We start from the raw sequence: 12,698 nt of genomic DNA, 5'->3' as shown, positions 1-12,698 counted from the left end.
TGCTCTGTCCTTATTTTGCCTGTTTTCTCATTACCTTTACTTCAAATTTAATTTACACAGTTTTGTTTCTGAATTTTTCTCTATCATTTATCGTTTCACTACTGATCCATACTTGTTTTAGGTCTCATTCTAGTTCTTGAAACCAATTTTTTATTGAACTGTTTACTAAATCAAAAATCCTTTTCCTGAGTTTGTTGTAGTTCATCTATGTAGTTCATCTATGTATGTATCCACAGAATGTTAGTCGGCTTCTCTGATCATGTCTGTGAGCTGTCTCTGTGTTGATATAATATACAATCTCTGTGTACTGCTCCAGTAATTTTTTCTTGCATTTTATGTTCTATTTTTCCTATCTCTGTGATGCCTGATGCTGCAGTTGTGGTCGTTTCTGAGGCGTAGATTGCTTCTGGTAGTACAACTGTATTGTAGTGCCTGAGTTTAGCTTCTCTTGAAACATTTATTTGATTGTAGTGCGCTAGAGTCAGTTTGTATGCTATCTAAAGTTTTTCTATTCTTTGCTTGTTGGATGCCTTGTCTAATAGCCCTATTTTTGTATATTCCCCAAAATATTTGAATTTTTTCACTTGCTGGTAAATTAATTTAATTTTTTGTTAATGGAAAAAAGACGATAGACGCATGATAATTTTCAGTCGTTTGATATCATCCAAATCGGGCAGCTGATCTAGCACATGCTGGTTTTCTATTTCTAGTCAACTTCGTGTGGGTTAGCACCACGATTTGTAGTATGCCATACATTATTACGGAAGGTACGTTAAGATCTGACGTTTTGCGTCTTGTAACCTTCGAAATTAGCATGTCTGAACCATTTCTTTCCAACTATTATTCTCTGCATTTATTAAAACGTTTAGCAGCAGCGCAGTAGGAAATTGCTAACGTACTGCTCTGTAATTTGCATTAACAGATGCCATGTTTCTGTAGATTTTTCGCTATTTAATTAGCAAACAATGCCTCATAGCTAAAACGCCCGCGGTCGTTGCGAGTAAAACGAACACTTCATCAAAAATAAACATAATTTCTACAAACCTCATATTGCTTATTAGGATAAAGACGAAGTAGTTCATAAACAATAACAGCTCTGAACAAGTTACAGTGTCTCGAGCAAGTAATTCCGCACCTTTCACAATCCTTAACACAAAGGCACCCGAACAAGCCCATGAATCTTTCAAACACGATGCAGACTCGTTTCTTGATACCGTAGTATTCGAGAAATTTCCAATTCCTTTCTGCAAGTGTTTAAACATAAACCCTAAATAAAAAATATGGATGTGCTCGACATGCAGACAAAAATTTAGCCAAAAAAATTTTACAACACAGACGGTAAACTCAAAATATATCAGTCTTAGATGACGAGATCATAACCTTAGACCACAGCTGTCAAATTTTGCTACAACAGAATGAGCAAAGTATATTTGAAACAAAAAAAATGTATTAACCTAAATGAAACAGACAATGAAAAGTCAAATGTATTGTGGTGCAAGAAGGGAGTTTGGGTGAAGAATAGCATAATTCTTGGAAAATAAACGGGTAGTGGCCTTAGCATGCGGGAAACATTCGGAAATTAAACTCCCTTATAGTAAACGCAGTGAACCTGATAAAAGCGCTGTGCAAACTGATCAAGGGCATAAACGATCCGACAACGTGTTACAAATACATTGCAGTGAATATTCTTACTGCAAGATAGTCATTGTAAGAATTGTGCCACTATACGGAATGAAATTTTAGCAACCAGCTATAAATGTACATCAACTGTAAGGTCGAATACCATATACAATGAGACAGGTTACTCAATCTGGTGAATAATGACTATGTCGTTACCTTATCAGGTTAGAGTGTACTGAACCAAGTCATACTCAATTAATATTACGTACAGCACCATACAGGTACAAATTCGCAAGATACTGCTTAAAGTAAATAGTCTCACGAAGCAATTACGCCAAAATACCTTTAAGTTTCTACAGATTTCACAAGAAATGCCGTTCACATGACGAAAAGTGGTAAAACGATGCTTTCCGTAAATCTAGTGGTAGTGATGAGGATTTCACTGACACAAACTAGCACTATTTATGGCCTCTGGTCATTAACAGCTTTATTGTCATGTAAGCACGAATTGGAAGATGAGCTATAGGAAACAGTTCAAAATGGAGCTAAAGCAATGGATTCAACAGTGTTTGTGGGAAAATCAGCACATTCCGAAGAAAACAACAACACTAGGTATTGAACCACCACTTCCAGCCCATACTAATGTTACATTAGGTGATTAAAATCATTCTTACATAAATCTTGTTGAACGTGAAACAAAACATTCTGTCATCCAAGTCTAAAACTGGCGAAAAGAAAAAAAGAGTCGATGAGAAGGAATGATTTTTTATGTTCTACAACAAGCAAGTGCAATTATTACCACAAGGTATGCGATCTATAAAACCCAACAAGGAAAACATGTCTCTACATTACCCAAGGACTACCCATTTACGTCTTTGAGATGAAAACTCTACGTTGGAACTGCATTTGAGTCAGCTGATATACTTCTGCCAATACTACATTTTTTTCCTACATATCACTCTCTTGATAAGGACAGTAAAGAATTCATACAGTATTTAGAAAAACTGTCTCAATGTAAAAAAATAACACCAAGAAATGAGTTTTTGGTTGTTTACACTTCGACGTAAGAAACATTGACATGTTTAGATCCTATAATCTCTTCTGTGCCAACTACCCAAGAGACTTACTTCCTCCCTTGATAATATTGTTACATGTGTGTACAAAAATTAACTTTGAACTATGGCTGTTTAATGTTATCTATCTGGCAGATCACAAAGCTATATTCGTAAAACTAACGATTAAAGATCAAGAGAAAAATTATGAATAAATCCACTATGATGGATTCCTAAATAATCTGAATATTAACACCATTAGAGATAACCTGAGGTTGCGAGACGGTAATAATTTCACAAAATCTATCAGTAATCTCTCCAGAACAGTGATTACAAAACATAATGAAACTAAAGTAATTAGCTGTGGGCACAAAAACTTTGCCTAACTCACACCTAATTTCTAGGAATTAGGATTGTAAGCTGCTGAAACGGATAGTAGAGATAGAGCAGCTTACATTTGAATGAAAGGACAACAGGGACCACAAGTTAGATTAACCAGATGTTGGATAAATGATGACTACATGTAAAACCCTCATAAATACAAGGCTGGTTATAGTATCATTAAAATAGACTTGCGTAGTAGTGGAGATTGTGCAAGAGCTACAAACGATGTCAATATTATTACAGATGAATTTAATCTCTTTCTAATTAACGCCATTAAACTCAGCTTGTGGTAACCAGAATTGTAAACCTAATTCTAGGTTTGCTTTTGCTTATAAGTTTCTCGAAACTGTAAGGCAATGACACGTTGAACCTGGTAAGATATTGAAGCACATGTCTTTAAATTAATAGGAAAACTAAACTGTCTTGGGTGACTCTTATGGATTGAAAAATTTGACGATCAAAACTATTACCCCATCTTCTGTGCATGTTAATAAATTATACTTTTATTAATGAATATTTTTCAAAAGTACAAAGAAACGATGTACGTTTCTCTATATAAAATGGGTAACAAATCCTGTACTAATAATACTGAATACAAAACAAAATCTCTCTGCATTTGTCAAATAATAATATTTTGACTATATCTCAGAGTGATATCACATCCCATAACCCAATAGTCAAAGCATTTTAAAACATTATTTCTTTCTTCCACATCCGTTTTCAATCAAAAGTTTTTGCTGAAGCCACGACATTGTAAGGTATTTGATTTTACAAACCATAATACACGGAGGTGACAGGTCATGGGATAGCGATGTGCAGAATCGACAACACATCAAGCCAACAATAACAGTTCCGGTATACATGACGACGTCACAAGAATAAGGTAGAGAATGCTGAAGTGTACTTAAGTATATAAAATGATATGGCAATTTAATTGAAAGCTTAATGTGTAAATTTAAACTCGTGTTTGTAATTGTCAAGTTCGTATCTGAGAAATATGTAAAATTTCTTTTGATATCAAAGTACGTAAATCTCAGTCCAGGGCAACAGAACTAGGTGAAAATTTAATTTTGAACGGAAATGTGTGGAGTTCACGCCAAACAATGCGAAATTCAGGCTAGCCGCTACATCAGACTACTTGTCTGAGAGAAAACAATCCGTTTTCGATGAAGTTTACATGTGCTACCTGACTGCAAAACAAATGACTCAGATTAAAACGTTGGCATTGAATATAGCTAATCTTTATCTTAGTCTTGTAAACAATAACTGTTACTGTAATTACAAAGCAAATGAACATAAAAATTAACGCATCGTACTCTCTGATAAAACTGATTAAAAATTCACAGTACAGTACTTCATTGAAACGTTTTACTGGTATTAAGCCTCTGAACTGATATGATATTATTTTCACAAATACACTCTGACAATCACTGTACCTTAGAGTGAATATGAACTTAGATCTTAATTAAATTTTTTGACGTGCCTGTGTGCACGGAACCCTCCTCTGCTTTGCGACCTTAAGAATAATGACGTGACATCAAAAATCTAATTTTATTTGCCGTACTTGCCATGTGCAATGCAAGGCGGTCTCTTATCACATTTCATAAAATGCTTCTCATTACACAACTCGCGATGTGCAACGAGAATGCATAAGCGGAGACATGAGAGTAAAAATGAAACAGTGGAACTAATCTTGACTGAGAAATGAGAACAAAGACTACAAGCTAATAATGCTTCATTAAGCCATGACAACAACACACCGTTTCATAAAGTTCCCATACCTAGACAAGTTAGCTTAAATATTTATTAATAACTCTCTCTTATACAGTTGCCTTCCTTGGCAGTTGTTTCAACTATCAGACAGCTCCATGTGCTTCACTATAAAATTTCTACAGCAGACATTAACCATGCAGAATGGTCTAATAATAAGAAACTACAAAGTTACAAATATAAAAAAACTGAATGAGATTTTCACTCTGCAGCGGAGTGTGCGCTGATATGAAACTTCCTGGCAGATTAAAACTGTGTGCCCGACCGAGACTCGAACTCGGGACCTTTGCCTTTCGCGGGCAAGTGCTCTACCAGCTGAGCTACCGAAGCACGACTCACGCCCGGTACTCACAGCTTTACTTCTGCCAGTACCTCGTCTCCTACCTTCCAAACTTTACAGAAGCTCTCCTGCGAACCTTGCAGAACTAGCACTCCTGAAAGAAAGGATACTGCGGAGACATGGCTTAGCCACAGCCTGGGGGATGTTTCCAGAATGAGATTTTCACTCTGCAGCGGAGTGTGCGCTGATATGAAACTTCCTGGCAGATTAAAACTGTGTGCCCGACCGAGACTCGAACTCGGGACCTTTGCCTTTCGCGGGCAAGTGCTCTACCATCTGAGCTACCGAAGCACGACTCACGCCCGGTACTCACAGCTTTACTTCTGCCAGTACCTCGTCTCCTACCTTCCAAACTTTACAGAAGCTCTCCTGCGAACCTTGCAGAACTAGCACTCCTGAAAGAAAGGATACTGCGGAGACATGGCTTAGCCACAGCCTGGGGGATGTTTCCAGAATGAGATTTTCACTCTGCAGCGGAGTGTGCGCTGATATGAAACTTCCTGGCAGATTAAAACTGTGTGCCCGACCGAGACTCGAACTCGGGACCTTTGCCTTTCGCGGACAAGTGCTCTACCATCTGAGCTACCGAAGCACGACTCACGCCCGGTACTCACAGCTTTACTTCTGCCAGTACCTCGTCTCCTACCTTCTGCAAGGTTCGCAGGAGAGCTTCTGTAAAGTTTGGAAGGTTAGGAGACGAGGTACTGGCAGAAGTAAAGCTGTGAGTACCGGGCGTGAGTCGTGCTTCGGTAGCTCAGATGGCAGTCTGCCGCCGGCAGTGCTGCGAGGCGGTCACGCGCCAGAGCGCTGCGGGCGAGGCGCGCACGGTGTGTTTGTGTTTACTTCGGCCGCTGTAAGTGCCGTTTTCCTTCTAGACCACCATGGCGCACAACTATCGGAAGAAGACATTACGTTTCAACTTTTGTTCCGACTTCGCCCGACCCAAGGCCCTGGAGGTAGAACGATTTATACGCGATGAAGTTAAAATACCACCAACGGATCTAATTGGTATCCACTTGTCCATAGTTAGCAGTACCGTCTACGTCAAAATGATCAACGATGCGGCGTGCGACAAGGTGATTCAAGAGGCAAAACGTGGACTGCGCTTCTGTCATTCCGACGGCAACGTCGGACCCGTTACCGTCGATCACGCAGGTCTCGGCACACGGACGATAAGGATCTTCGAACTGCCGTTCGAACTACCTGCAGACGTCGTCATCGAGGCGCTCCGTCCCTATGGCAACGTTCTGGAACATGTTGCCGAACGATGGGTCCAATTTCAGACCTATCCAGTTTTAAACGGTGTTAGACAGGTCCGCATCGAGTTGCAGAAACACGTGCCTTCCTATCTACGTATCGGAGGCTGCCGTGCCATTATAATGTACGACGGCCAACCTCGGACCTGTTCCGGTTGCGGGAAAGAAGGTCACCTACGGTCTGAATGCATTCAACGACGTGTCGCGCAGCTCCCGTTGTCGGAAGCGTCCGTCACACCCACGATGACCGCCCTACCGGTCACTTACGCAGCGGCTCTTGCCACGTCTACAGTTTCGTCCAGTCCGTCGCCCGGTCCTTCCGATCGGCACGTCCCACCGTCCCAGTCACCAACGGACGGTACAGACGTCCCACCTGACAACCTTGCCGCCGAACAGGCTCCCGCACCGGACGCTGAGGAGACCAGTACATCTTCACAACACCTGTTTGACAATCTCATTGTACCCACCGACGCCTTCGAACCAGGTCGACGCTCCTCCTTGCCGTCGTCCGACACTGAGGAACACGTGCGCAAACAACGCTCGCCACGTAGGCGCAAACGCCGTCGCCGTTCACCCACGGGCTCTCAGAGCGTTGCCACCCGCGACGACGAAGACGACACCCAAGCAGCCGACATTTCCACGCAGAGGTCGGCGGACAACTTTCACGATGAACAAGACGTTTCGCAGGACGGGACCACTATGGAGGTCGCCACGCACTATGTAACGATCGGTGCGCCGGTTGAGACGCCTGTCTCCCCGCCGACAACTCCAGATCTCTCTCACCACGACGCAATTCCCATGGACATTGGACAGACCCACGGCACAGGAGCATGGGCCGACGACATTGAGGAAGGTACGCCCCCTCCTCCGGATGAGTTACCTCCGCCGGACGAGGCTACCTGTTAACATCAAAAGCGAGGCATTGCAGCTGATGGGACGGGACTTCCTGTCGGTGCCCTCCTCTTACTTCCCTTGGTGATGGTAGATGCGCGTCCACCACCACTGAAACAAACATACCGGTTTGGCACACTGAACATCAACATGATCGGCACTGCACCCAAGCTGCAACTCCTATGTGACATGCTTCGGGCCTCTGACGTCGACGTCGCCCTTCTTCAGGAAGTACGCGTTGCCACACTACCACCAGTCTACGGCTACGACTCATACACGTCCACATGTGATCAATCAGGGCGTGGAGTGGCTTTCTACATACGCGAAGGAATCCCACTCACGGACACGACAATCCTTCCCTGTGGAAGAGGCATGGCTGTTACCATCTTCGACACGCGCGTCATCAATATCTACGCTCCGTCTGGGTCCACGAACCGTCGGCAGCGGTCCACTTTCTTCGGACATGACGTGGCGCCCCTGTTTTCTGGACGCTATGATCGCCTTATCATGGGAGGGGATTTCAACTGTGTCCTCCATCCGCAGGACCAAGTACCTGGTTATTCGCCATGCCCGGCGCTGCTCACCTTAATCGAAGATTTTCATCTAGTGGATGTTTGGGAGAAAATTCATGGCAATACCCCCGGTTTTACCCATTATACAGCACATTCTGCGAGCAGACTGGACCGGTTTTATGTCTCTGCTCACCTCGGCAATGAAGTCGCCCAAGCTGAACGATGGCCCCTTGCATTTTCGGACCATTGCGCCGTCATTTGCTCCCTGGCTCTGCCACCTCAGTCAGTGTGGCGCAGCAGAGGTTACTGGAAGCTTAATACCTCCCTCCTTAATGATCCACATTGCCGACAATGTATTGCCACCACATGGGCGTCTTGCGAAAGACGCCTTCCGCAGTACACATCCACGTTCCATTGGTGGCTCAAATGTGCCAAACCTGCGATCAGAAAGGCCTTCATACAATGTGGCAAGGAAGCAGCAGCATGGCATCGAGAAACCACAAATTTTCACTACGCCGTCCTCCGTGAGCTCGATGCGCTCCCTCCATCACCTGACACCCACAGGGAACGACAACGTACTAAAGCTCGTCTCCTCTCTCTTCAACGTGCACGACTGCATGGTGTCGTGGTGCGTTCCCGACGACAAGACCTCCTCCACGACGAAACCCCATCCACAATCCATGCCGCATCCGACCATAGTCGTCGACGTCGGCTTTTCGTCCCCAACATCACGACCTCCGATGGTGTTCACCACACAACACAGGCGGCGGTCGTGTCTGCCTTTGCTGAACATTATCGCCAATTTTATGATGATGAACCGATGGCGACGCCCATTCCTGATGATCTCCGTCCTTCCCCTGAACGGACCCTCACCGTAGCGGAGTCAACGTCCATGATGTCTGCAATCACCGCAGAAGAGGTGGTAGATGCGATCAACAAAGGGGCCAAGAACAAATCACCCGGACCAGATGGTCTCCCAGTGGAGTTTTACCGGGCGTTCACCACGTTAATGCTTCCTCGCTGGACGGAAATGATTCAGGAACTCTTTACTCCGTCCTTCCCAATTCCACCTGAATTCGTCACTGGCATTCTTCTACCTGTGCCTAAACCGAAGGGAGGGTCTCATGTCTCTGCATATCGCCCCCTTACACTACTGAATGCAGACTATAAAATCTATGCACGCCTCTTAGCAGCGCGCATACGCACCGTCTTACCTACGGTCCTTTCTCCTGAGCAGACTGCACGTGGTTGTGGGGCCACCTTACAAACAGCCCTGGGAGAATGCCGTGACCTCATTGCACTGGCGTCGGTTTGTCGCCTTCGTGCAGCACTGGTATCCGTCGATTTCACGAGTGCCTTTGATCGCGTTCGACACCCTTTCCTCCTCATGGTGGCGACACGTATGGGGTTCCCATTGCTTTTTGTCGATGCCATTCGCCGGTTGCTCCTTCCCGCGGTCTCGATGGTACAAGTCAATGGGAGGCTTGTAGGACCGATTCCTATACGCCGCTCTGTGCGTCAAGGATGCCCTATGTCTACTTTACTATATGCCATTGCACTTGAGCCCCTCATCACGGGACTTACCTCTAGACTGCAGGGCCTCACTTTGCGTGACCACACCTTTCACTGTAGGGCTTATGCGGACGATCTCCTCTTTCTCACCTGCTCCTCCACGGAACTCAATGACGCCATCCAATGGATCCAGCAGTATGGACGTCTTTCTGGTAGCATTCTTAATGTCCGTAAATCGACTATGATGCACATTGGGCGCGGCCTCCCGGCTATGGTGCCGACCCCACTCCCAGTTAGTGCCACCCTTCGTTACTTGGGTATCGAATTTACGAGCTCCACACACCGCACAGTGGCCCTGGCTTACCGGCGGCTTTTGCAGTCAATTCGGCACCATGTTCGCGGTCAAGTGCACCGTAACTTAAACCAACTCCAACGTGTGTCCTATGTAAACATCTATGTCGCCCCTAAACTGGTACACGTCGCCCAGATCCTCCCACTGCCGTTACTCCTTGGCCGCCGCATCCAATCAGCCTTTGGATATTTCGTGTCAGCAGGGGCACTTTTCAAAGTCCGCTACAACACTCTAACACTGCCTCCTGCAAAAGGTGGCCTCGGACTCATCAACGTGCGGGCACGCTCTTCTGCACTCTTTGTCCACACTCTGTTGCGGCACTGGCAGGGGCCGGTCCCGTCTTTAACACGCAGTCTCTTAGATACCCTCCGACCAGCTTCTCTCGATCCACCGATCAATGTGGCACCTATTTCTCCATTATTGTACTACGTCGCGAATTGTTTCATAGAACTCAGCTACGTTCGGGCCGATCTTCCAGTCACCCGTCCTCCCCGTACAAAAGATTATTATCGTTTGTTTATGCTGTCCAACCCTTGCGACCCCATGGTGCTACAGCATCCTGACATTAACTGGCGCACGGTTTGGGGGTGTGTGCATGCACCCTTTTTTACCGTCGTCTGTGTCTGCACTCTGGTATGTTTTAGTCTATGGAAAATTCCCGACTAATAGTCGACTTTATCGCATAGGACTGGCCACCTCCCCACTCTGTCCTGACTGTCAGCTCGAAGACACCGACGAGCACCGTCTTACGTGCCCCCTGAAACAAAACGTATGGCTCCTCATCCAACGAATCGTGGGCTTTTACCTCCGTGCCCCGCCAACGACGGTAACCCCGGATTTCCTGTTGTTGCCCCAGACATTTCACTACCCTCTTGCTAAGCACCATACCCTAATCTGGTTTCGAGGACAGGCCTTAGAATATCTCTTTCGGAGTGGTCCGCATACAGTCCTTGACTTCTGGTACAAAGTTGTGACCGCGCATAGCACCCTCACCCGACAACCATCTTACAGACAAACTTTTGCCGGTTATCTCCGCAGCGTCTTCCTTGACCCCCTCAAAGTTGGGGTGTATCATGCCTACCTGTCACATGATACAACACCCTTATCCACGTTCTCATGCATCGACCAAAAACAAACACAATTTTATTTTTTTTTAAAAAAAAGGAAGAAGACAGAATATGTTATATTTTGTTGTATTTAATGTTTTTCTTTTTTAATATTTTTTTTTGTTTAACTAACAGTCATTTGTATATTTTTAAATGGTACCTTGAAGAACTCTTGCATAGTGAATATATATGTACTTTTAGTTTGTTCAATACAAATTTTTAAACAAAAACAAAAACAAAAAAAAAGGAAAACAGGATATGTTCTAATTTGTTGTATTTCATGTTATTCTAATAATTTGTTTACCTAACACTCCTTTGTATATGTTTAACTGGTACCTTGAAGAACTTTTGCTTTGTGTATATATATATGTACTCTCCGTTTGTTCCATAATAAAGATTTAAAAAAAAAAAAAAAAAAAAAAAAAAAAAAAAGATGGTAGAGCACTTGCCCGCGAAAGGCAAAGGTCCCGAGTTCGAGTCTCGGTCGGGCACACAGTTTTAATCTGCCAGGAAGTTTCATAAAAAAACTGGATTACCTTAAAATCTGGCTTTTTTCATTCTTCCATTAATATAATGTCATTAATATCTTTCCCAAAAACATTTTATTTCAAACTCCTTTTCAAATAATGCTCCCTCCACTACACGGCAGGACAACTTCCATCCTCCTCAAACCAGTTACATGTACGGACTGTCCAACACACAAAAATTGTGCTCCTCTCTGACTCACACTCACCAACATCTATAGTTTCAAACACAGCCCTACAAAGAATATGGTTGTATCATTACTGTAGAGGTTGAGTACATTTATCACATTCGCAACTTCATTCACATTTATTACCAGAAGTTCCTGAAAATCATCATGGCAAAAATGAGTCACTTTTCATACTAACCATGGAAGATTGAAACGAGTAGTAGTAGGAGGATTAAAAGACAGAGGTACGAGATAGTATGTGCTTGTTAGAACGAGTGAGAGAAGAGAAATACTAATTAGGTTCTGCAGTAACTTTCAGCCGGTAATAGCAAATAAACTGAAAAAATCACGGGAGAAGGAGGTGTATTCGGAAAAGGCCTGGGAAGACGCGAACATTGCACACGGGTTATATCATCATCAGACAGTGTCCGAAATCAGATACTGGATTATAAGGTGTACCCGAAAAAGATATAGACTACTAAGGCCGCACTTTAGTAATGACGAAGAGCAGGCTGAAGAGTAAAAGAATCGTTAGGAAGAAAGTACTGAAGTAATGAAAAATGATTAGTGTCTTTGAAGTTCTCTAAAGCTATAGCTACTGCGATATCACAGGAAGAAATTCAGATGTAGAGGAGTATACATCTCTAAACGAGGAATCACAGAACTTTGACAAACCGAGGTACAAGGGAGCTAACTGCGAAGAAACCTTGGGTAGCAGAAGAAATAGCTCAACTGATCGACTAATGAAGGAAATGTACTAACGCTCTAGGAAATTCTGGAAAACAGAAATGTGAAACACTTAAGAATGAAACAAATAGGATTTACAGGGAAGCCAAGGCGAAAAGGCTGCAGAAAAAATGCGAAGAATTCGAAAAAGAAATGAAAAGCAAAACATGGGCGCCAAACCTTCAGAGTGCAGTGGGAATGGGAATCCACTGTTAATAACAGACAAGAGGGTGGAGCGGTGGAAAGAGCATGCCGAAGGCGTCTATGAAAGGAAAAAACTATCTGATGACGTAATAGAAGAAGAAATATGAATCGATATGGAGGATATAGTGGATCCAGCATTGGAGTTTAACACCGCTTTGGAAAACTTACGATCGAATAAGGCAGATGGCGTGTATAACATTCCTTTGCGATTTTTAAAACTATAGGGGGATGTGGCAACCAAAAGACTACTCAGATTGGTCTTTAAAATCGATAGGAATGGAG

At 43.8% G+C, this 12,698-nt stretch overlaps 1 protein-coding gene across 1 annotated transcript in view; it reads left to right on the top strand.

Moving 5' to 3' along the window:
- LOC124798968 overlaps positions 1-7,328 on the top strand; it is a 40,902-nt gene extending 33,574 nt beyond the window's left edge. The window contains exon 2 of the mRNA XM_047262504.1: positions 6,715-7,328. Coding sequence (XP_047118460.1) covers positions 6,715-7,328 — 614 coding nt within the window. The remainder of the gene's footprint in view (positions 1-6,714) is intronic.
- Positions 7,329-12,698: the final 5,370 nt, after the last annotated feature.

The sequence above is a fragment of the Schistocerca piceifrons genome, chromosome 5, assembly GCF_021461385.2.
Source record: "Schistocerca piceifrons isolate TAMUIC-IGC-003096 chromosome 5, iqSchPice1.1, whole genome shotgun sequence".
NCBI classification, from domain to species: Eukaryota; Metazoa; Arthropoda; class Insecta; order Orthoptera; family Acrididae; genus Schistocerca; species Schistocerca piceifrons.
Note: the sequence above shows the minus strand (reverse complement) of the source record. Positions and strands in the feature narration are given on the sequence as shown.